This window comes from Pagrus major, chromosome 6, assembly GCF_040436345.1.
Source record: "Pagrus major chromosome 6, Pma_NU_1.0".
Lineage (NCBI taxonomy): Eukaryota > Metazoa > Chordata > Actinopteri > Spariformes > Sparidae > Pagrus > Pagrus major.
In genome coordinates this window covers 29,157,619-29,183,798 of record NC_133220.1, presented here as the reverse complement: position 1 = coordinate 29,183,798, position 26,180 = coordinate 29,157,619, and the positions used below count along the sequence as shown (strand labels likewise).

Genomic DNA, 26,180 nt, shown 5'->3' with positions numbered 1-26,180 from the left:
TTAAAGACAGTTTTATTGCTGTTGTCATTCCAGTGGTTCCATTACTTCCAGTACAACAATGCGGGTTCCTGTCAACACCAGTCTGGAGACCGTCCTGTGGTCCAGGTAGAGAACACACGTTCCATTCACCTGGCACACAAACTGCCGCACCTAAGGAACAGGAGGCACATGGGTTTTAATTCAGATTAATAGTTAAAAAATAGCATCTTGACTTTCAGTGCCGTGTGTGTAACATATTATCTAACCTTAACTCCAGCAGCTGCTGCGGGGCTTCCAGGGTCAACAGCCTGCACATAGCAGGGAGCCACGCCTCTGACAACAAAGCCCCAGCCCAGGGCATCTCCTATCACCTGTGGTGGTCGGATGGGTGAGGTAAATTACACATTCTGTAGAAATGATTTGGTCAAATACAACATCATTAGTCCACATGGAAAAACCTCTCCAATAATGTCTTTGTTCTCATATGAAGTATGAAACGGCCTAAATGTGTCACTCCTTTATAACAGACCTGTAGGCACAAGCTCAGGTAAGATCCCAATCTAAAGGAGTATTTAAGTTTTGTCCCATACTTCAGTCATCCACTGTAAGACTTTGGGGGGGATGTTGTCCAGGTTATACTTGATTAATGCTGTCAAATCCTAGAGATGACACCAGTGTGATTAGCTCTACAATAGCCATGGTTTTGCAGTAACTCACCGTCAACACTTTCTTGATGAAGGGTGCACCAGGTGCCAGTAACTCTTCACATGTAAAAGTTCTTCTAAGGACTGTAAAATTATGAAAAGATTTCAACATTTCCCAGTGTGGGACAATGAAACACAAGCAGGCCTCAGAACGCCAAATGCTTCAAAGACATTTTGAAACACTTTTCCCATGAATATTAATCACACACTTGCCTGATTTAGGATTGCATCTCACCACTGAAGTTGAAGACTGGACAAGAGGTGGGAATCCAGCTGAGTGAAGCTGAAGGGAATTCAAGCTGCCTCGACGCCCACTGGTAACCTGTTTCAGGTCTTTACTCGACTCCACTGTTTATAAATTAGTAGTGAAATTATCATGCGATTAATCAGCGTCCAAAACAAAGTGTATAAAGCCCAGAGATTTTTTTTTTTACCAGACTGGAAAGCACTGTTGCCCCCCTGAGGTCGTCTTTTGCGCAGAACAAATGGACTTTCAGGATGGTTGTCCTCGGGTGTCGACACTGCCACACCTTCGTCTTCGTCCTGTTCACTTTCATTTAAAAGCTCAGATAGACGGCGGCGGCGGCGGAAATTGATGCAGAACCGATAGAGCAGTCCACTGTCAAAGAAGTCATGTTTCTTTGCCACTAGTGATGGGAGTGTAAGAGAGCAAAAGAGCACAAAACAACAGGTTTCAGATTAATGGGATGTTTCACAAAGAGGTTGATGAGTATATTTGCTTCAGATTGCAAAAGTCCCAGCTGGCCACCCACTGCTTGCAGCCACTGACAGAAAACTCATTGCTGTTGCCATACATCAAAGGGCATATGAGGACGCTCCTCACCGTGCTGAATGATGCCATGCTCCTGCAATGCGCGGCACAGCTCCAGTCCCCGACGCCGGCTCTCTGCCTCTGCGTTCTGAAGGAGCCAGTCAATCAACTGGCAGCCAGGAAAGGAGCGCTGAAATGCAACACCGTGCTCCTCTCTCAGCTGCAGGATGGAGTTCTTGTCTGCTATGAGACTGAAGAACACAAATCAAATGCTTCATAACATGCAAATTACTTCTGAAAAATACTGAAAGCAGCATTTCTTCAAATGACCAATACATACAGTATATATTTGCTGCTTTGTGTGAAACTGTAACCCCGTCCTATCTTAATCATATTAGTGTGTGTGATCATGACTGTGATTGACATTGCACTTCAAGGTTAGCTGTTCAAACCACAGAATCACAGCACAAAGACAAACTGCAGCTCTTACTGTTCATAAAGTCGTTGTCCTCGCATGAAGATTTTCACCTCTGTACTGAAGGGAAATGTGCCATCATCTTTGCGGAAACGGTACAGCAGTTTGGCATCCTTGAACACTGGCCTCTTATCACAGACTGAGAAAAGGCAACATACAGTTTCAAATAACTTTTTAAAATTAGTGAATCTCTTAATAAAGCTACAATCCTTTTTTTTCAATATGCCCTTGCTGAAGCTTGTGCTGTTCCTTCCTTCTTACCGTGGTGGATGATGTCGTGATCCATGAGGTGCTGCACAAGGCAGGCAGCAGTTGCTCGATCTGGAGCTTCCTTATGGCTCACGAGCCAGTCTATAAGTTCCTGTGCCACGAAGCAGTTGGGATAGGTTCGCAGGTGGTAGCGTCTGTCCTTGATCAGTTTCCCGTCATGAAGCCTCAACCTTCAAATTTAATTCAGATTAGCCGCAATGCCAAAAAGGGTTGCAGCGATACATGTCGTTTTCAAGGTATGCCATGGTATGAAAACTGACGGTTATCATACTGAGTACATTTGCTTATCTACAGTGTTGAATTCTACCGTATGAGTGTAATTTTAAAGATAATATTTCAAGCTATATCAAGTTTCATGGCTGTCAGGATGATATTTTGTGAAAGAAATCCGACTCATCATTCCTTTAAGGTCACTGCAACTGATAACAACAACAATAATGATTGTGAAATACAGTGATATGATGAAACCGTGATATTTACAGAGATGGTTATCAGACTGTGAAAATCACCTGCCTTTGAAACCCTAATCCTGAACTCAAAACTTAAAATCAGCCACATATATTTAACCTTTAAACTCAAATTTCCTAAAAACCTGACCATGAGACCATCATGTTTCTCCCTCTCCCTCTCATACCTGAGTTGTTCTCCGGCAATCATGACTTCTCCTTTGTGTTGTCTGGCCATGGCTTTTCTCCTAATGCTACTTGTTCGCTCCATGTTTGTTATCTGTGGACTAGAAAGTAAGTGAAGCTAACTGTTAGTTATGGCCCTTTGTGTTTACAAAATAGCAGCTGAAACACACAGAGCTCCACTGCCATGTGGGAAAGATGTTGTGTATACAGCAAGAGAGAGAGAGAAAGACATGGTACATTTCTGTCAGGATGCCACAGGCCGGAGGCATCCGTCCAAAGAAAACTGTTCAGTGTTGAAATTCATGTTTTCCTTCTTTGTAATAGTTTTCAAATATGCAAGAACAGTACAGCTTAATACCCACTACAAACTGAATAATACAGAACAGAGGCAACAACGGAACAAGGAGGTAAAATAAAATATATAAATAATAACAGTAGTAATGCTAATAATTACATTTTAAAACAAAAACAGTTGTTGTGTCCTGACATACTTGTTAGTGAGATACCTCAACCACTGCACCTAGATCTTAGCATTGGCCAGTTCAAAGTGTCAGAGTCTGCAGGTGACAGTGTCTCCATGTGTTCATCATATCTGTTTTAAGGACAAAGGTGATTTTCTGATATCCATTTTGAAGAAAGAAAGGGGGAATTCAAATCACTGCATCCTGGAAACAGCAAGAGCTACTGTATATCAATGGATTTTCTAGAATTCTTAAGTAGTATAAACTCTCTTTCCTTTTTTAAAGAATAAGTTCACCTAAAAATGATAATTCAGTCATCATCTACTCACCCCCATGCCGATGGAAAGTCAGATGAAGTTTCGTAGTCCACAAAACATTTCATTTTGAAACAGCGTTTCAGCATTCTCTTAAGCAACTGAAGCATGTGGGGACGTGTTTTCAAATGTAAAGAAATATGTTTACACCCTTTTAAAAGCTGAAATCTTCACTGTTGTTGATCTAGAGGCGTTAGCGTTCACTCCGTCTGACGTGGGTGCATGAACTGCAAGGGTGTAAATAATTTCTTTTCAAAGCAATTTGCGATCTCAGGGCTTCCGGAGACTTGGATTACACCGCTGTTGTTTTTTTACATATTAAAACAAGAAGCCTTCATCGCTTTCAGTCGTTTAGAAGAATGCTGCAACCCTGTTTTGCTGTGAAGCTCCAGAAATGTTTTGTGGACTATGAAACTTCATCCGACTTCCCATCCGCAGGAGAGTGAGTAGATGATGACTGAATTTTCGTTTTTGGGTGAACTTTTCCTTTAAGGCTGAATCTAACACTGGTTTTCTTCTTGCCTGTTGTGACAGCACACAGCACATGTTTGCCTCCTGTTATCCAGCAGTCACAGTTTTAAAGGATATTGAGAGAAACAAACAAATGACTGTTGATGCCCACATGATTACCCTTTGCTAATTGCCTTCATGGTGCTAATCAGCCAGCTACAGGATGTTGTGATCCAGGCTGTGTTTTCCGACTGCTTCTGAATGGTTTGTTCATTTGAGTGTCAAATTCTGTACCAAAAGTAGCACTGAAGAAGCATTTTGCAATCATTTTCAAGAAAGTTTAAAATAATAAATAGATGAAACTCAGGATTATTTGGGTTGTCTGTGAATGTGACAATCAGCCTGTTAGCGCGTCATATCCTCGTCTGGCAACAGCAAAACATGCTAGTGACCGTGCTAGTCTTTTGTTATATGTGTTTTTTTATACTGTATGAGCTTTCTGCATTGTCGTAATCGATGGCAACACAGATAGTGTCAAGTGGGCCTCAGGATGTGAGAGCATCCGTGCTTCCAGCCTCTCAGCAACATATAAATCCTCCCTACTTTAATAGAATTGGCAGATCTATACCCCAACTATCTGCAGCCTTAGCCACCTATAAAGTAGCTATGTGATTGCTGGAGCTTGTAGGGAGGTTGATATCAAATTCATATCCGTATCTGTCTAATGGGTGCAAATAAGTGAGTCCTTGTTTCCAAGAGCTGTAAACATATCATGATTATTATTGATTGTTCTTGTGTGTATAAATATAAATGTACATTTAGGAGGTATGACTGTTTTACTACATGTGTTTTTGTGATGAAATATGATCCTAGTCCCTGCTGGTGATGTGCACTTAAGCTGTTAGCATCCTATCATTAGCATAAGTTATAGCACATAGTGTGACCCTGCCCTGCTGGCATGAATCCCAACATGTGTCCCTGAGCCATCCTCACTCAGTCACACTGTCTCCTCTTTTCCTTTATTCCCAGCAACTAAAACGGACTGAAACAATGCCACTGCGTTCTCAGACAGCACTTTCTATTGCTTTTGGCTTCAGTCCTCTATCTTGTCAGCGAAGTGCTCACTATCTTTGGAGCAAGCGCTGCCTGAGAAGGTCAGCTCAGGGCACGAGCGTCGCTTAACCCTTCGATATCCTGTGCAGTCCTGTGTCACCTCTGGACACCACTAGGGGTGACATTCCTGAATCAGACAGCAGATCCTGGAACATGCCAGAGGTTTTTGTTGTTTCAGAGATGAGCTGTTGTCAGGGGGCTCATGATTTCTGGTGGGAGGCTTTGTTAAAACTTTCAGCCACTTCTCTGGCTGCTGGGGCTTAGAGCCAACCTACTGTAAAAGTCTGAAGGCTCCCCTTGAGATGTTCAGAACCAGAATTTGCTTTATTGGTCAAGTGTGTGTACATGTACAAGAAAGTTTACTCTGATTTGACATTGCTCTGTGTGCTTAGACAGAAAATAGACATAGAGCTAGGAACAAGGATGCACCAAATAAATGAAAACAGAAAGTAGGGGAGAGTGCGGCACAGAGGTCGCCATCTCCAGCACCATCTTGGATCAGTGTTTAGTATGAGCACAGTCCTACAGACTGTGAGAGTAACCCAGAATTCATAGCACTGTAACTTATTCAAAAACAGAACAACAAAACACAAAAAATCATTGGAGTTGGGTCATGTGATATGATGATTTCTAAAATGTTTTCATCTGACCTGATTGTACAACATGAATGTTCTGCTTATAATCAAACACTTACTTTGTGCACTTTCTTGCACTCATGAAGGCCTGTGATGGTTCAAGCTTTCAGAGCTGAGTGGATGTCGTGCAGTGTAGAACAACAGCCACAAGATGTCAGTATTCTCCTGTGGACTAACACACAAGGGACACAGCAACAAAAATGGTGTCAAACAATTTGTCTGCAGCCTCTTTTTTATTGTTTAAATTAAATTAGGTGGTTATGACGACATGTCGAAATCACTACAAATTGAGACATAAATATATAAATCAAATTAAGGCTGAAAGATACATTCTTACTGTACTTAATTCATAATAATATTGTTTGTGCTATTTGGAGTGAGCAAACAATGTTCCCATATACCTAGTGAATCTGTTTGAAAATATTAAAAGTAGTTTTATACAAGTGTGTGTGTGTATGTGTATGTGTGTGTGTTTGACTGTAGTCATTCTAACAGCACTGTGGGATAAAGAGGCCTGAATGTAAAATGGAGGGTCAAATAAGAACATACTGCAGATGATAATGTGCTGCTGCTGTGCATTTATAGGTTTTGGTCAAATGATCGTCACGAACAGCTCGTGGGGACACACTCGTAGCAGCTTTTATGCAAATGGCCCTCTTGCGCGTGTTTTCATTGGAGAGCAGCGTGGAGGTGTAGTCCGGAAGGCGTGACATCATGCCAATGCAGCTTTATGAAGAAAGTGCGCTTCTCCTGAACAGGCAGAGGTGCGTCCAGCCCGCTGGCATCTGTGGACTTTCAGTGTGAGGCTGCTGAAGCCAAACAGGCTGCGCGGTGAAGAACAAGCAGTTCGCACCGAGTTTGAGAAGGTGGGAGGCTTTTACGCACGCATGTTTTTTTCCTTCTGAGCTGAATTCAAAGTTTGGAATTACTATTTTTTTCTGAAGTAAGCGCGCTGTCACTGACTGCATGAACTAGCTGTGGATATTTGGAGAGACTAGCTTGTTATTTAATATGACCGCTGAGGCGCATTCACATTTGGGACTGCAGAAAAGCACCATGGATTTCGTCAGCGACTTCGACCTGATGAAGTTCGGCGTCAAGAAGGAGGCGATGCAGGGGATAGACCGCTCCTTCATCGGGCCATGCAGCCAGCTCCAGAGACCAGACTCCGTCTCCTCCACCCCTGGCAGCACACCTTGCAACTCAGTCCCGTCATCGCCAAACCTGAACCCAAACGAGCAGAGAAATAACCCCGACCAGTTCTGGATACCCAACAACGGGGGTTACCCTCAGCAAATGTACCCTCAAGCTTTTGGTCTGACACCCGAGGACGCGATGGAGGCCCTAATCGGCGCCACGGCGCAGCAGGGACACCCATCTGCGCCCCACAGCCACCATCAGCCACCTTTCCAAGCTGAGTACGACGGGTACGGCCACCTGGGCGAGCCTGTCCAGCACTACCCGGGTCTCCCGGGTCACCCCGACATGCAAGGCATCCCCAGCAGTCACTGCCAAGACCCTTATCTAAAAGATGACATGGGGTGCGAGTCCCCGGAGTCTCCGGACGACCAGCAGGTCCTCGGTGCGCACCACCACCTCCAGCAGCAGCACAGCCGCCACGACAGGCGATCCAACGCCGATTCCCACTTCTCAGACGACCAGCTGGTGTCCATGTCCGTCAGGGAGCTCAACCGGCTCCTCCGAGGCCTCAGCAAGGACGAGGTGATGCGTCTGAAGCAGAAGCGCCGGACCCTGAAAAACAGGGGTTACGCACAGTCCTGCCGTCACAAGCGCGTCCAGCAGAAACACATTTTGGAGCACGAGAAGACGAGCCTGGTGTCACAGGTGGAGCAGCTGAAACATGAACTCAACAGACTGGCCCGGGAGAGGGATGCGTACAAACTCAAATGCGAGAAACTGTCCGGTGCAAACTGTTACCACGAAACTGGGTCCACCAGTGACAATCCCTCCTCACCAGAGTATTTAATGTGAGTTTGTTAATTTCCTGCAGAGCTGGTGGTTTTCCATGTGGAGGCATTATGATGACAGCTCCTTAACAAACAGTCCCGTGGATTCAACCAAGTTCTAATTAACGATGGACTTCACTCAAATAATTGTAATAGATACAACTAGGCAACAAGTTATGAATGGAAAAATTACAATGCATGCATGCAGGACATGTATGAGATGTGTTTATTTTATACAGGAGATACTTGAAATCAGAGAATATTCCCTTTTTATTATGAATATACAGCTGTAATCCTTCTGCTACAGTTACTGCTCAATCTTCATTTTGGTGATTTGTTTTGCTTTGCTTAGTTTTTGTAGCTCAAATGATATTTTGTGTTCACGCTTCCTTAAAATAGAAAACATGCTGAGAAGAAGAATGATGCTAGAAATGACATTTCTATTATTTTTATGAAGCTGATTCTGCTGGACAGATGTGTTCCTCATTTGCTTTTTCTTTTTAAGATAATATATATAATTATGCAAATTGTTTTTCATCTACTATGTTTTTCATTTACTATGGATCAATAAACCTATTGTGACTTTTTAAAACCGTGTCTCATCTGCTGATGGAATTACATTACGACTGAGAAACACTTACCTCACATGCACAATTATCCATTTCATCACTGGATTGTAATTTGTCATAATTATTCCACTATTCCAACATTTTTTAAATAATCATACTCACAATATACAAAGAGCATATTTTACATTTCTGAATCCATAAAAGAGGATGCATCCAACGTAACATCTGTGCACACGCGGCATAAAATTATCGCATTGACGTCTTTCAGTATATACTGAGCTGCAACTATAAGTAAATTAATCAGGCAGAAATGTCAAACATTTGCTGCTTTCAGCTTCTTAGATGTGAGGATTTGCTGCTTTTCTTCGTCATCCATGACAGTAAATGAAGAGTTTTTGGGTTTTGGACATTTGGTTGGAAAAAAGAAGCAATTTGAAGATGTCACTTTGGGCCCTCGGAAATTGTGATTACATTACATTTTACACACTAAACCATTCATCTAGAACAAAATAAAATAATAAATCTTTAGTTGCAGCCCAAATATAGCATGTACAAATAAGAAAGTAAATTGTGTCCAGTGTAGTTACTGAGACTAGAAGCACATGTCTCCACCATAAATTCTGCCCTAAAATTATACTATGACCTTATAAAAATTTAAAATCCTTATAAACTCAAACTGCAAGTTTCAAGAAAGTCATGTCATTTTATTGTCGTGTTTTAAGTTTTAGTTAGGGTCAGTCAGAGGAAGCGGCGCAGTAACAGTCACAGTGCTGCTGCTGTGTGTTTGTTGGTGAATGAAAGGACGAGTGGCTTTCTCTCCTTCCATGACCTTTGCCCTTCATGGAGTGCTGCTTCCTGTGGGACCCCGGCATGTGAAAGCACAGGGGGGCTGACTGGCAGGGGCTGTGGGGCACAGATAAAATGCAGTGGAAATCAGGCTTCCCCTCTGCTCTCTTCCTCAGACAAACAGATCACCTCTGCATTCATTAACAGAGGAAGAGAGAAACAACAACCACGGCGCACGGCGCACTGCTCACCGCTGCTCTGGACGGCTTCACAGGAATTTTTTCACTTGATATGTTTTCCTCTTTCCCCCCCTGCCCTGTTACATTTTGAAATCGTCAAGCAAATTTCCTGAACGCAGATCATTCTCAGTTCAGCACTACAATAATATTTGGATGACCGTAATAGTTCCAAGGCCACTGTGATAATGTGAGATAAGTGGTCACATTGTAAATTGAGTTTATAACCTCTGTGACGGCATGTGTGCACAAAGTCTTTGAGACTTTCTCACTGTTCACCCTTTCTGCGAGAGTTCAGCTGGGCAGGTGGCTCTGTTAACGGCGCCAGCCTTTAGCCTGGAAACCAGGTTCTCTTTTCATGTGTGACCCCTGACAGTTTTGACCTCACCCCTCTGCTGAGGGAAAGCAGCTCCGAAATCACACCACAGGTGCAAAAGCACTTTCCCTCTGAAAACAGGCCCAATCCCCGAAGGTCGGCCCGCTGCGCTGGGAGAACATGACGTAGACGAGTCAAGGATGTAGCAGAAAATAACCAGATGGTTATGGCAATGAATGATGCTCCTCTGTATTTTTTACTGTTATTGGGAAAGGCTCGTTAATCAGTGGCTCTTATATATGGCACAAGACTTTGTTTACAGGCACAGCTTAATTTTAAGATGAGGTTTCCTCTGTTTTTCAAAGTGTACTCGTAAATATACTCATTAACAGTGAAGCAGCTCGGATGGCTGCTGTGCAGACAGTAAAGACTTTTGTTATTCAGTTAGATAAGTACATTTTTTTGTTCTCCAATAAATACAGTTTTGTTTCAAAATGTCTTGACATCGTTTGTAAATGACAATCAGGTGAATTATTAAAATGCTGAATGTTTAAGGGGCACTATGTAGTTTTGGAGAAGAAATTCAAAGTCACATTTTTCATATTTACAATATGAATGAGGTAAATATACAAACTCAGAAATATTTATCTTTTCCATGCCTGAATAAACAAGCTGCTCTCAGAGGAAAATAAGGTCCCAGAACACTGTTTGAAGCTAGAAAGGTGGCAGGGTCCGCCACATATAAACACAGTAAAACAGAATGAAAGTGTGTTGTCCTTTAGGGTCAGTTTGTTTATTCAGTTTATTCAGTCATGAAAACAAAGAGAGTTTGTGTATTTAGTTTGTTTAAACATAAAATTCAGTCAGTGAAGATTTTTCTCCTCTGATTAGAAATGTCTTCCCCAACACCACGTAGTGCAGCTTTAACATCGACTCAAAGTTTGTGAATTATACAGAATTTTAGCCTTAACTGCCTCAAATGTAAGTGTATATTTCCACACACAGCACTGTGGAGAATTGTGCACGAGGTATGCATGTATGTGTGTACTTGCATTTATTTGACATTGCATAAACTGCTGTGCTTCAGTAGGTGTGGTTTTTCAAACCGTGCATTTCTTTGTTCAGTGTCGTATGTTTTTGCGCACTTGCGTACATCACATGTGGATTTCTAAGCAACAGCGGAACAATACAGTAGAAGTGTTTGGCGAGGAGAGCGGTTTGTGGTGCTGTGTGACAGTGTGCAGGGTGCCATTGTAGAAACGATTAGCCAGCTCTTTTCCCTCGCATGTGATAGGCTGGTGGGCCTGATGTGGGAGCCTCGCACTCACCCCCCCTTCTCTTCCCTTCCCCCCCTCCCTCCTCCTCCTCCTCCCCGCCACCAACACCCCGAGCCCACAGCGCCTGAGGCTGGCTACTGAGTCAGCAGGAGGGAAAGGTGTCTGCACGGCTGTGGCATCAGAACAAGAGAGAAAGCCGAATAGCTGGAGAAGGATAAAGAGCAGTGAAAACGGTTTAGAACAGACACGCTTGCATTTTTTTAAAAAACAGATGGAGAGAAAGAACGATTGCACGGAAACAAAAGTCAGAAGGAGATGATGAGGCAGCTTAAACAGGAAGCACCATCATCTCCTGAATTAATTTCAAAATCTCCTCTGCCTTTTTATTACATAGTGACTAATATGACAAGCTGTTCATTCTGGATTTAATGATGACACACGTTTAAACACTAAAAAACACCTATAGATGGCTGCCGTTCAGGGAAAACACTCAAAATGTGTCCGTCAGGATCCGTTAAACGTGGTGCCAACCTCTTGGCTGCGTGCTGGGGTTTGCCAAGGCCTGGCTGCTTCTCAGACAGCGCACACAGACAGAGGAATGCTGCAGATACTCACCATTGTGTGGGGAGAGGCAGAGGAATGCAGGCTGCCAGGCTACGTATACTGTCACCAATGAACACAGCCAGAGGCCTCGAGCCATGAGGGAAGGCCGGGGCCAACAGAGCCCACAGTCCAACATCACTCACCACTTCCATCTGTGATATCATACCCATCTCTTCTGAACAGTGTTGATTTGGTCCAGCTTGGCTGTGTAAACACTGAGTATCTTGTTGAAGAGCTCCTGAGCGACTGTCACAAAACCTGTCAGAGATTAGACACAAAATGGCTGGTTGATCAGCTGAGTAAATATTCTTTTGTTTCAAACAAACCCTGTTGATCAATCGGTGAGTTCTGCATTATCTGTAATGTTTGTCACTAATCTTCCGTGGCTGAATGTCAACTGACCAGACATTTGACCCCCAATAGCAAGCCATTTCCAGCCTCAGCCAGTTCTTTCGCTGTTGTTTTGCAACAGAAGTGGCTCATACTGGGGCTGGTCTATAAGAACGGCTTCACGTGAAGCGCGGTGCAGAGATTGGGATGGAGGACAGGATGGACGAGAGGCTTCCTCTTTCACTTCCTATATGAGGGTCCAGTCAAGTGACTCTTTGTGAGAGTGTTGGGTTGTATGTCGCAGGAAAACGCAGCTTCGGCGGCTGTGGTTTCCGGTCAGGATGTCCAGTCGTTTCTGTGCACGGTTGTGACACTGTGAATCATGCAGCGATCACACACGCACAAAGACGCCTCCATGGACACGGCACTCGTACACACACGCAGACATGCGTATGCAGATATAGACATTCATGTGTACTTTCTTGCTCTGTCACACAGAGGCACATATTTTTATTGAAATCATGTGATTGTGGCTTTTTTTAATGTCAGAAATGTGTCACTCACTTTTCTGATTGCCTTAGCTCCTCCTCGGATTATGGAGACGTTTTTTTCCGTGTTGCCACATCCTGAAAGATTCCACAGTAATTATGATTGTACTGCTGGTAATGACTAAAGTAATCACATGATGTGCTCTGCAGGCTCCAACAGAGTGGATTAATGTGTAGCTTTAGCACTACAATAAAGCTCGTCCTGCTATCTTATTGGCTGTAATAAGGAATCTGGCTTCCTGGGGACGTTGTGTTCACTGTGTTTGTGCATAAACTCCTGGGGATCTGATAGGAAGGCCCTCTGATAAAGTGCTTGTCACGTTTAAGTGGACACCACCGAGAGAAGTGTGACAAAGTCCTGTCACATTACAGACCCTGGACTTTGGTTACAGAGCAAAGGGTGAACTACTGTATGTAATGATTATACAGGTTCCTCCCAGCGTGACAGAAACATTATAAAACAGCCCGTTAACAGAGGTGAAAAACAGAGAGGTTTTACTAGCCTGCACAACAGGGGTAAATGAACTGTGCAGCTGATGTGAAAGTGACTAATCGTTTAATAACCGCACCCTCAACACCTTGACTCTCGTTCCTACGATGGATGCACATAATATTCTCCTGTTTCATGAGTGACACTGCAGTTTCGCAGCACAAATAAGAGGCCGGAGAGTGGAGGAATGCTCATTAAAGAGAAGAGGAGAAAAAAGAAGAGAGGAGATCTCTTTCCCTTTCAATCCCTGCTAGGATTTCCTGCTCTGTTTTATGGGGGTCATGCAGCTGGCAGGCGCCCTCCTGTTTCTGTCCATAATGATGACAGGCGTCCATTAGTGCACAGTAGAAACACGAGCCACAGAGGTTAGCTCAGGCTCTTCCCCCCCTCCTGACAGCCTCTTCCCTTTCCCCAGCCCCCGGCCCCCAAGTATACAACCTACCTATCTATAGGGCAGATAATTGTGGCTCTCAGTTGCTGTTGGCAAAGCTTTGGCTGATTAAGGGTCAGCTCCTGCTCAGACACCAGCATGTGGACCCTGGCGAGTTTAACAGAGCCTGGAAAGCAGGTCCAGTCCTCTGGGACCATATTATGCTCTGGTATATAACAAACTTGCATCCAGGAAAAGTAACTGCAGATGAGAAAATAAATAGTTCTTGCTGCTGCAGGGAATGGAAAAGAAGAGAGCATGTTTTTTAGTGATTTGTGTTCCTGTGTGGGAGATAGATTGTTATATATTTTTGGGAATATCCCCAAAAAATGGAGTGCAATTTCTGATTTTCGTGACATACTTTAGGTTGTATATAGATTCCTTCAAGACGTGTGAGAGAGTGAGGAAGAACAGATGGCGGTTGAAATTGAAACTCCAGTTGTCACTGCACATGCACCATTCAACACCCTTCTTCATAAGTTTCTGTGGGTGTCGCTGACATGAGAATATGGCAGCAGTGTCATACGTTCTGGTAAAACTCTCACTGGGCTCTTTGGAATTGGGTGTGTCAATCTTCCACTAATGTGTCATGTTAACATCTCCCTTGTGTCATAACTCTTCCGTCATGGTTCCCAGAAGCAGTACGCTGAACTTAAAGCCATATTATTTGTCCTTTCAGCTGACTTTAGCGCAGCCGTATCCGTCTTTGGCTTCTACGCAGCTGGAGGACTTGGCAGAACAGCGTTCACACGCCCATTCTTTGATTCTATGGCCATCTTTGTCATCATGTTTCGATGTTAAGCCTCTGCTACAACAACTGAGGAACAACCGACTGTGTGCTGTGGTTGGACTGACAGGGAGAGAAGCTTGAGATTGGCCAACGCAGAGCTTATAAGGAATCTATTTAAGGGGAGGCAGGCCTTTATGCTAGAGTGAACCCATGTAGTTGTTTGCTCTTTTTGTGGCCAAGATACAGGAAGTACTTTGTTCTGGGATTTAACAGCAGAAAAAAAAAGAAACCCCAACTTCTCAAAAAAAATTAAATGAAAGGTTACAAGTAAACAACAAAGTTTATGAAGGGTGTAATAAGATTTCCCACTGAATTTAAGATAGAGTTCACTTTTAAGACCAACATTTGAAACTGCCAGCCGTCACATAAATCTGCTTCTTGTCCTGTGATTGTTGTAAACAGAAATTAAATTCCCATGGTTACTTGCATGTGATCAACTACGACAAATGCATTAAATACTAAGAATTCTTACTATATTACTAATAGTTTATTAAATCAGGCCTGTATTAATTATTAATTGCTTGGCAAACAAATTGTCAATGCAACACTGACATTTTACCGTCTTTAAAAGGATCACTTTAAGCCTTTGGGAAGTTACAGTCAGCCGCCAGTTAGCTTAGCTTAGCATAAAGACTGGAGACTGGAGGTAACAGCTAGCCTGGCTCTGCTCAAAGGTAACAAAATCTACCCACCATGACCTTTAAAGCTATCTAATTAACACGTTGTATCATGTTTTTAATTGGTACAAAAACCAAAGTATAAACAAGAAAGGTTGTGCCTTTATCAGGGTTACTGGGGGTTCATTTTGTGCCGGAGAATTTCTTGGGTGGGAGCAGTGACTTCCTGCTAGTTGACTGGTCAGGAGGACAAGTGGTATGTTGAACTGTTCCTTTAAGTTGATATGGCAAACATGTTAGCAGTTGCTAATTTACACATCAATCAACATTTTTGTCTTGAAGCTAGGGTCGATATTTATTTTCAAAACATTTTTTGTTATATTTTTAGAAAATCTCTTAACATCCAGACAGCAATCATAAATCAAATGTATGTATGTATTTATTAGACTAAGAAAGCTAAGATGGCTTGTTGAACGTGGCAAATTAGCCGCTAACACATTGGGCAGTGTAGTCAGGGAGTGCACGTTTATGTGTCTTGGAGGAGAGGCTCTGGAGGGAAGCTTGAATGGAGGAGATGTTTTTTTTCCTGTTGGATACTAAAAGATTTAGCTTACTCTGGGTGGTTTCTGCAATCCTACCAACCTCAGCTTTTGCCAGCTCCTGAGGGAAATATCTGGCTTTTAAACTGCTAAATGCTCTTGTTTGTTCACCAGTGTTTTTGCTGCTGACTGAGCTTGACGTGGGCACCTCAAGTGGTTGCCAGTTTGTTGCACTACCTAACGATGCTAATGCTAGCTAGCTAATGTTAACGTTGCTAACATTAGCTAATGTTAACATTACCAAGGCTCCCTAGCTAGCTTTAATGTCGCTAACACTAGCTAATGTTAATGTCGCTAATGCTAGCTAGCTAACATTAGGCAGTACAGTATGCTGGGCGCACACTGTAGAACCCTTTTTACATTTTGTTTTGTTTTTGTTTTACTTTTATTCTGCACCTTTCTACAAATGATTTGTCTACAGGGTAGTATAAATATACATTTTACCAGTAAAAAATACAAATTTCACCATGATGATGTCACTGAAATGTCACCAGGCATACTATAAATTCATCCAATATCTGTACAAAATGTAATTCCATCTAATTATCATTGAAATATTTCAGTCTGGACCAAAATAAATACAGCAGCTTTTCTGAATTGTTGTGAAGGCTTCCCAGAGACATGTTTATGTGAGGCTGTAGTTTATAGTGATGTTATTCTGAATTGCATAATATTTTGCTTCCTAATTATTTATCACATGATACAGCTGATTGCTAACTGATATTACAAGTCTTTGTAGCCTTTACGCAGCAACAAAAACAACTGGTGCGAATGCGCTGATGTAAAACTGCAAATGATTTATATAAAGCCCCAGTCTGGTGTCAGAGAACAGAAAGTGAATCGTGTGAAGGAACACACCGCCCACACGTGGCAGAGCAATGGCCTGCAGCACCAACATGTCCGAGCTGAACAACAACAAATGTAGGTGGCCAGTGAGTTGTAACCCAACAAACTTTGACCTCAGCCTGCACGTCAGGTGTTGAGAAACGTTCAACTGTCCTATACTTGTGGGAACCCCCCTTCTGCCTCCCTCCCGTGTACTCACACTGTCTTCAGACATAATCAGACAAATGAGGTAAATGATACCTATCAGACTGCACACTGATAGCATCAAAACCCAGAAAAACAAATGTAAATGTGTCTGCCTCTGTTTGCTGTTTGAAAAACGTTTGGAGTGAGTGTGTCAGCTTCAAGTCTCTTTTGTACAGGCGAGGTCAGAAGGTCACTATAAGTCTGTGAGTGACAGCAGTAATGGTGAGTGGGGCTATATTTAAATCCCGAGGAGAGGAACAGCCTTGACTCATGTGTGGACCCCACGCATCCTCTTTCCACACAAAAAATGAAAGCTACTCTCTTTGTAACTGCCCAAAATAAAACTGCCAGCATCGATATGATTTAATGGCAGTGATTATTTTTAAATGCTGATTGTGTAATCGATTGCTGAATTGCAGAAGCAAATGTTGCCGAAGAGCAAACTTTGGAAAAAAAGTTTCTGTTCTAAGGAGGGGATTAAATATGAAAATGAGAAAAAGTATATTTTGGATAATGTCCTCATGTCTCCTGATAAGTTCAAAAGTAGGTTACATGTTGGAAAGAGTAAAGTATGACTGCCTGGTTTGAATAGATTTTATTGATCCGTGTGATAAAGTGGACCCTTTCTTTAAAGATTCTTTCCCAATGTCCTGCTGAGGAGTCTAGTTGCTTTGTTGTCTGAATAGATTGGGAGGCTCGCTGTGTTGATTCATCAGTGGCAGCCGAGGTGTTTAGTAAAGTCCGCTGTGGTTGATTGGTGGAAGGAGTGGAAAGCAGGAGCGCCTGTCTTTCCCACAGAACCAGAGGGGAGGACTTTGAAATAGGAGCAGCTTCTGTGAAGCTTTATCAAGCCCTGATCACCTGATAAATCTGTCAGAAGCTGCAGTCCCTCCATAGGAACCTGTTATTCATATGTGTGCTAGTAAAACAAATCTTTTTTGAAGGACTAATCCTTTAATCCTGACTCAGTGTTTCATCAGCAGAAGAAACACTTGAGTTTGCGGCAGAGACTTTAACTTGTTATCTCGAGCGTTGCTTCCCCAAATCAGCTGAAAGTGTCACATAAATATTTGAGATTAATAAGAAAAGTGTGTCAGATGGATCGTATGTCATCCCCTCACTCTTTGTGTTTTCAGGCCTGCTTACCCCCGGGGCGTCTTTGACGTGAGCGTGCATACCTATCTGTGCTGCTATCTCTTTACAGTATATCTGTGTCAGCAGTAGGCTGAGGCAGGAGCATGAGAAATGGAGGCGAGCTCGGTCCTCAGTCCCACGGATAGGGGCTGTGCGCTCATCTGTAAACGGTTTGTGTGTGTGCATGTGTGTGTGTGTGTGTGTTTATTTCCATCTGTTTTCATCACTTCTGGAAAGGTGGCATGACGAGTCTTCCCACAGGAGTGGCGAGAGCGTTGCCGTCCCGCACCTTCCTCCTCTCCTCACCTTACTTGATGACATGGGCCTTATCGCTGCATCTGTTAGGGCCAGTTAGTCCTTCTCCTTTGTTTGAGGATTAGGGGATGCTGCTGCACCTATTGTGAGCCACCAAACACTAAATTGGGAGCTTTCCGACACGAACGAGGCATTGATCTCTTCTCCTGTGAAGAGTTTGTATTTAGATTCATATCATTATTTCAGTTAAGTATAAGTGAATAATCTCTGGGGCTTCCTTTAGTCCATGAAATCATCACTCTGGGGGGCTTGTCAGGCAGCTGTACAACTACATTTTTGGTGAAACATTTTTTACACAAAATATTGAGTAAATTTCAAAGCTGTGAAATCTTGAATTAATTGAGTTAAATCAATAGTAACCTTGAGCCAAAAACCACGAGAAAATTAAGTAGATATAATGAAAATCCTTGGTAGATTTGACGATAAACGAGACATTATTTAACAAAACAAATGTGCTATATTTACTAAATGTGTTTACTTAATTTAATCAATACCATACACTTCATTCATCATTCTCAAAAATAATTGTTACAGTAGGAGCCCGCCCACCAGTCAAACGTGCAGACAGAAGCTAGCACGACAATAATTGACCAGAAAACATGGTAGTGAATTGGTGTTTTTTTTCCTTTCATTTGGTTAGGACGCTGTGAAAAACTAAATTCAGGCCCAAATTTCTCTGGTCACGGTAGCTTATCTGTCAATGCCCTTGTGAGACCATTGTGTTAATGGTCACGTGTGACAGCACGGCTGCTACAATATTCAGAAAATTCCACCCTGTTAAGTTTCCTGTGCACGAAGAAAGGTTCAATATGCTGCCAGTTTCACATGGGGAGCGAGGACGTTCTCTTTGTCGCGACAGGCAATGGCGTCAATGTCAGGACATTTAGTGCAAAACGTACTGCTGATTTGGATTACGTAATTATTGTTGTTATTGAAACTGAGCGCTGTAATTACTCTATTCTCAAATACTTTGATTAAAATTGACAGAAAATATTGAGCAGACATTAAAAATATGTATATGTAATATGTATAAATTATTTTTGTGAAATATGCTCCGATGGATAGATAGATAGATAATATAGATAATATAGATAATATAGATATATAGATGTAATTTTAAGACACAATTAACTGTTTGATTTTTAGGTCTCTATTTTGGTCCAACTCAAACTATCACTTTAGTGACATTCATAGATGTGAATTATTAAGATAGTATAACTTTGTATTATCGTAATACTTACAAAGCCACTGAATATTTTTCTGAAAAGTGTATCTCACTTCTATAATATAATAAAATATGAGTCCAAAGGGCGCCACTTTGTGTTGAAAGGCGGTGAAGACGTAAAAACATTTTTAGGGATTTTAGGCAACGTAATGGATCATTTGACGTCAGAGCAGATAATTACTGTAGGAAAAAAAATGCATAATAGCTCATCAGAATTCATTTGATCTGATTTGTTCGTTAACATTTCTTGGTGCAAGCTGTTTCTAACTCGTGCTTTTAAAAAGTGATGGGGACAAAATCAGCCATTTCAGAAAGTGTTGGAGGCATGTCCCCAATAGAGTCCTCCCTAATATTTCATGCCAATATAAGGTCATAATGCGATACAATTGATTCAGTTCCTCTTCAGGAAATGTTTCATGAAAGTACTGACAGCATCAAGGAGGTGATGCCTTCACTCCATAGCGAGCCACCGTCACAAAGAGAGGTTGACCTTGCCTTTGGCCTCTTGGCTGTCTGACAAAGCAATCCCCATGCTCTAGTGCAGTACGGCTGTCCTCTAAATGAAAGTAGCTGAGAGGCGAAGGGCAAAGAGGCCTATGGAATATCAATGTGCGATGCTCTCAATTAAGATTAAAGCTTCCAATGGAATCCTATGGAGCAGCTTCCCTAAGAAATGCTTGACATTTTACCCTTGCTGACTCTGGATAAAAAAAAGTGTCCTGCTCCTCCACCAGTACCACCACCACCACCACCACCACCACAGCTTCCACTAACTAGCTGCCCCTCCTCGGCCGGCCCCTCCATTCACTGAATTCATTCTGCAGATATTGACTTAGGCGACAGTCACACTTCTAAGAAATAAGTGAAATGGATCATCTTACTGCCAGCGGATGATAAGAATACTGAAATATGAAAAAGCGTCTGGATCAGCAAAATGACAAACTAGGGGGGGAAATATGAGGCAGTCATGATAAACCCTCAGAGACAAATTCCCTACAGCGAGACGGAGAAATGAGGAAAGGAAAGAGAGGGGGAGAGAGGTAACGGAGAAAAGAAAATATACATCTGCGACATTTTAAAGAGAGAACCTCATTCATTTACAACACGTGTATCTTAACTGGATGCCAAAAACATGTACAGACTGCACGTAGATTGCTTTTAAACACATAAAACACCATCCATGCTTAAGTATAATTGGCCGATCTTATCTGATGTGAAACAGATTTATATTATGGGAACATCAGCCAGTCAAAGAATGTACTTTCAGTACAATAAATACATCACATCTTCAGTGTAACGCTCCTCATTCATGAGAAGCAGCCAGATACAAAGCTAGCAGTTCTGTGCTTTATTCCCTATAATTAGTACAATGTTTGAGATTTATTTAGCACTTTGTTAAGATTCAGCAGATGTTGTTTCTGGGCCAGAGGCTCCAGTTTGAATATGAAACACGAGTCTGTATTTACTCGGAGTATGCAGCACATTTTCTCGAACATTATTGGAGTTGTTTACATCTGATCTTGTAGATTATTACAGATTATGATGATGTTTGCAGTGTGTATCTGCCAGTACCGTCGCATATGAGCAGCGCGAGCATTTCTAGTTGTGTTTTCGGCACAGAAGACACTCGGGAAATACATCATGTGGTCGTTTAAATCAAGACATTTAATCAGTAAGGAACATATCTGCTCATTTTGCTGCAAATATAAAACTCCAGGTGGGGCTAAGCTATATGTATAAAGATGATCTGATATTTTATTGCTGAAAGTAAGAGAGCAGGGACTGATTATGAATGCGATGTAGAAAATAAGATCAAAATGGAGCCTATCGCGTAAACTCCACCCTTGATAAACAGAATTCCACATCACGCTCCAACTCTGCAGTTAACTGAATCAATGCAATTCCACTTGTGCTGATCTTGCAGACTGAGGCCCTTCCCCCCATCCTCCCTCGCTCTCCCCTTCCCTCTCTTTCTGTCTCTCTCTCTCTCTCTCTCACACACACACACACACACACACACACCCGTCTCCCTCTCCCCGCGCAGGTCTACCCATCGTAACACATTAGCAGTAGAAGCCATCACACAATCAAGACAAGGCAGTGTATGAGACGTCAGGCCAATTTGTTTCCTTCTTGGAGCTACATCACATTAGCAGGGTGGCTATACCCTTGAGCTAAATCCAAGTTCACACAGAGGGAGCGGGCTGCCGGACAGGAGGGCAGCAATGTCAGCACTTTTCAGACGGCTGCTGACATGTATCCAGCAGACTGACAAGTATGAAAAAAAAGCTTGATAGTTTGAAATATGGTCCTTTGGATGTTTCTTTTTGTGGGGGGAGCTTATAATGGCATTTCCTGAGGTGTCGGAGAGAAAATGTGTCAGAAAATGAAAATGAAAACTTCCTCAGTCAGAGGTCAGGACAACGAATGAATCTGTCGAGTAAATGAAAGGGCTGGATTTTATTTCTACTCTCATCAGGATCTCGTGCTGCTGAACAAATCTGATATGACTTCAGCTGGTCTGTCGTGAATGAGAAGACAGATGTGACTCGGAGAGACCAGTCAATAGTTCAATTATCTGATGTCTGTCCTGCTTAATTAAACATATAATTGACCATCCAAGGACTAATGATAGCCATCCCATTACCCATGAATCCATTGGATTTGGCATAACCACCACTTGACCCCGCTGTGGATTGACTGGCCTTAGGTATACAGGGTCAGAGTGTATCCACCGTTCACCGCTGTGACAGTCCTCGAGACTGCGTTCCCCATCGCATGTCTCAGGATGTGGCTCTGAGCTCTGCCAAAAACAGTTGGAGGGAAAAATGCAATTACTGCAAGATTATCATACTGCTTCCGTTTGACTTTTCTGACTGAATTCATGAATATATATGAATCCATCTTGCATCTCAATCTGGAAACCCCCCACATCTATGTTTGGCTGGTGGCATTTTCTTTGTTTCCTCAAAGTGTGTTCTTACAGGAAGATTAAAGTGTTACCCTGAAAAACCCAGAGATAATTCAAAAAAGAGTGAAACATCAAAAATCTCAGCAAACTTTCCTCTGTCTAACTACGATAATCTCTTTTAAATGCATTCCCAGATCTTGAAGGGAGAGTGAGCTGCGTGAAAGGGTGTGTTTTTCCTAAATATCGCTGTTGTCAGGTGAAAACCTCCAAAATGTCAACTTTTAGAAACACAACCTGTTTTTGGAGCTTGATGACAAAGCATTTTTAAGTTTCTCTAATTGAATTCTGAATGGTTTTCATGAATTTTAAACATTTAAACCGAAGGAACGGTCAGACATTTCGGGAAAAGGCTTACTCGCTTTCTTGCCGTGAGTTAAATGAGAAGATTGGCACCACTCTCATATCTTTCTATTGAGTAGCATATGAAGCGAGAGCCACGGGACGATAAGCTGAGCTATAACTCGGCCAGGAAATTGTTTCAGTGTAGCCCCCTGTAAAACTAAACATTTGTTGTTTTTGTGTTGTATTTTGTTTACAGATTAAATGAAAAAGATATAACTTGTTAATTAATAAGCTTTAGGGTTTTTTGCTTTCTTTTTTTGTTTTGTTTTTTAGAGCCAGGCCAGCTGTTTCCCTGTTAGCGTCTTTATGCTAAACTAAGCTAACCATTTCCTGGCTGTAAGAGAGAGTGGAACTAATCATCTCATCTCACTCTTACCTTTTGAAAATGTTTGTTAAAAATGCCCATACAATACCACAGTTTTGGTACCAAAACCAAAATAAATATTTTTTGATACCTTAAAGGTGCAATATGTAAGAATTTTAGTTGAAAACATAAACAAAAATTACAAAAATTGTCATCAATGTCAATTGTCTATGTGTTGTGCTGCACAGATATCTGCTGATGTTAGCATGCTAACCAGCTAGCTCCAGCCCATCCCGGTCCAAAGTTCCAGTCCTAGCGGTGTTAACACCAACACTCCTCTGGTGCTCCAAGCTGCCAGGACCACTAGCTGCACGGCTAACTGAGCTAACTAGCTAACAGTAGCTACAGTTAGCAGCAGGTTAGCTTGATACACTGGTGATATGCTAGCGCCTTTTTGTTTTGAGTATGACTTCAACAGCTGGCCAATTCTTACATATTGTACCTTTAATTTGACAAATGCAAACATGATTTTCAAGTCAAAGTTCGCAAATTTTAAATGTTGTGTAAACAAACATAGATATAAGACCTTTGACAGAATAAAATGGTAAAATTGACTATCACTGTAATGAATCTGACTAGATGTTTGAGTTGTGTTTTTGATTATTGGTTCATTATATCTTTTAAGCAGGCTACACACAAACAACTAACTTAAGTGAATTAAATGTAATCTTAAATTGTGTTCTGACAGTTTTTGATTCTTTGTGTTACAGACACATTTTGGTTAGTGCCAAAAATGTGTTGAGGTTCTGTACCTAGCCCTACATGTATTTTGGATTCGACCCTAAACCTAGTCAGTTTTACTTTATAATCATCTATAGCCGTGTTTATGAGGTTTATGACTCTCAGGATTGCAATTGTGTAGATATTGTATTACTGTGTGGAATACTTTTAAATGCCTGACAACACCTGTACCCTTCCTCCAAACACACACACACACACACACACACACACACACACACACACAGCCCCCTCTCTCCCTGAATGTATCACCAACCTTTGGACTTCACCACTACTCCCCTTAATAGCTCAATCTGACGAATCATTTAAAAGCCCGCTGAAACAGACAGATGGGTAATGGATTGCATGGCAAATCAATGCTGGGATCAATGGAAGACATGCATCAATAAATGGATAGAGAGCTGCTGAAATAGACACCAGAGTTAACGCGGAACAGTGTAGAACATCATTGTGTGGAGCACACAGCAGGAGGAGGCTAATACGAGTCGCCTCGGCTGATAAGGTGTCCTTCTGAATAATGGAGACAACAAACTGACAGTGATAAGCTAAACTTAAGCTTAGCTGCTATAGTGTGGCGGAGGGAGCTGCGTATTTAGTGCCCATCCCCAACAACACACACACACACACTCACTCACTCTCACATACATAAAGGCAGTCACCAGCATGCCAGTTACTCTGTCTACTGTAGTACCACAGCAGTTTCCTGCTAATTTACACGACTATAATCATGTGACAATTGTGGTCAGACTCTTGCTGTGGTGATCTGTAGATACAGTATCAAGAGAGGCAGAAAATGAACAAAAGGACAAATCTGTGTTTTTTGCACAAGACGCAAAGTCCTTGTAGTCTTCCCTGAGCAAACACAGAGTCATCAGGAACAAACTATATTGTTATTTTTCAGATGTAAGACAGTGTGCTGAGCTAACATGCCGGGACACATGGTGCTGTGGGGGAGCAGCTCACCACAAGTGTTGAACTTGTGTTGGACCCAGGTGGTGTTGTGACCAGAGCCTGACTCATCGCTGCAGCACCGGACGCTCCAGACTTGTGGTTTCAACGTTCAGCAGCGTGAGGCGTCCGACTCACTGATAACTGCCTTTAATACTGAACAGGATAAGGAGAAAAATAATAAGTAAGCAGAACAAATATGATCCTCAATAGATTACAGCTTGCTCTTCTTGGACCAGCAAGTGGCAAGACACTACAGCTGTTTCTCAGGGGCTCGTCCCATAAATCTCCAGTGAATGGCTGGTTTAAGGGTGGGTGCTAAGGAGCAGCTGTACCCGTCTAAAAATAGCATCAAGGCTGCTGCCGGACAGCGTGTTAAAGCTCAACATGCACAAAGAGCCTATCAACAATACCTTCCACCTGCATTAGCCTAACTGCGGCCTGGCATCAGCATTACTACACAGGAAGTGAGTGACTGTTGTGCAAACTGAACGTCCGCGCATGTCACTGCGTGTGTGACTCACACACCCAAACAACGGCCAGTTCCTGACCACATAATTCAGACGCACTTTATTTTTCCAATGAGCTGAACATTCATTATCAGTGTGTTGTGGCCTGAGGCAGAACGCTCCCTCCTCGCTGTAGTGACAACCGCCAGCCGCCCTGATGGAAAACAAAGCCAAGACAGCACAGCAAACACCAAATCATTATGACAGCCACAGTTCAACAAAGTCAGACTCAGCACATTAAGCACATTTTATCAGTGTGTTCTTTTAGTCAGGTTCTTTCTCTCAGTTATAAAGAAGAGACTGAAATTTCCACATCCAGCCCTGCTTGTTCGAGCTGATAATAAAATTGTACATGAGCTTGTTTGTGTGTGTATTTGGCCGCACACACCTGTTTGGGTGTACTGTAGGGTAAATGTAATTGCTAAACACAGAGGCTGGCAGTGTTTAGAGATGCCAAATTGCGCCTCTGGGAGTCACTATAGCTCACAATCTGACTAATGAAGGCCAAGTAATCAAGCTTCAAACTCATCAACCATGTTTGCAGTAATTAAAAGGTTTATGTTCGGCACCAGGGGAACCGTTTGAATCTGTCAGGTGCTGTCAGAAGCCAAACTTGATGTTTGTTTTTTCCAGGAGCAAGAGCCAAAGTATGAGCATCTGACAAAAAAACAAAACACACTGTTCTGACTGTTTGTTCAGTTTATATGATATCATAAAGCCACGATAAATACATTGTGTCACAGATAGAAGTCCAGTCTGTGCATTCACACCCCTGCACAGAGGCAGCCTACATAAATATACCGGTGATGGATACAAATCCAATAATCAATTGTATGACGAGTGATGTCTGTCTGCATCATCCTGATCTATTCTGTCCTCTGGGACTCTGAGGGGCTGTGAGGAGGGGGCAGAGGGGCCGTTAGTGTAAAATACTGCAGTCATACTACACACAACCTCTGGCCTTCAAATCTACATTTCATGCAGTAAAAAACAGGATTATGCAAAGAAAAAAACACATAATACACATACAAACTTGAATGTGTAATGAATATATTACAGGTTGTGCAAAGAAATTCATATTTACATCTCTTTCATCTGTATGGGTGTGATTTGTCATTATGCACAATAATACGCATGCTGGCTAACTGGATTAGGCCTTGACACAATATTTTGTAGGATATAATGTTACACCTTCTGTCAGACATGCTGACATCCACAAGGATTTTACCCAGCATGCAT

At 42.3% G+C, this 26,180-nt stretch overlaps 2 protein-coding genes across 2 annotated transcripts; one reads left to right on the top strand and one right to left on the bottom strand.

The window, feature by feature from the left end:
* Positions 1–24: 24 nt before the first annotated feature.
* On the bottom strand, positions 25–2,917 carry LOC140998811 (DEP domain-containing mTOR-interacting protein). Its single transcript, XM_073469198.1, has 9 exons — positions 2,835–2,917; positions 2,192–2,370; positions 1,946–2,069; positions 1,528–1,706; positions 1,118–1,330; positions 897–1,031; positions 697–767; positions 246–350; positions 25–150 (listed from the first exon to the last, which is right to left on the bottom strand). Exons 1-9 carry the CDS (start codon positions 2,915–2,917, stop codon positions 25–27), a joined length of 1,215 nt encoding a protein of 404 aa, XP_073325299.1.
* Positions 2,918–6,477: 3,560 nt separating this feature from the next.
* On the top strand, positions 6,478–8,354 carry mafbb (v-maf avian musculoaponeurotic fibrosarcoma oncogene homolog Bb). Its single transcript, XM_073468388.1, has one exon. It carries the CDS (start codon positions 6,817–6,819, stop codon positions 7,795–7,797), a length of 981 nt encoding a protein of 326 aa, XP_073324489.1. The 5' UTR covers positions 6,478–6,816; the 3' UTR covers positions 7,798–8,354.
* Positions 8,355–26,180: the final 17,826 nt, after the last annotated feature.

What these genes read in the sequence shown, in the direction of transcription:
- LOC140998811 (XM_073469198.1), bottom strand. Translation starts at nt 2,917, where the DNA reads ATGGAGCGAACAAGTAGCATTAGGAGAAAAGCCATGGCCAGACAACAC. An exon ending in ATTGCCGGAGAACAACTCAG is followed by an intron (nt 2,371 to 2,834) that starts GTATGAGAGGGA and finishes TTAAATTTGAAG; the next exon opens with GTTGAGGCTTCATGACGGGA. An exon ending in CAACAGTGCTTTCCAGTCTG is followed by an intron (nt 1,032 to 1,117) that starts GTAAAAAAAAAA and finishes ATTTATAAACAG; the next exon opens with TGGAGTCGAGTAAAGACCTG.
- mafbb (XM_073468388.1), top strand. Translation starts at nt 6,817, where the DNA reads ATGACCGCTGAGGCGCATTCACATTTGGGACTGCAGAAAAGCACCATG.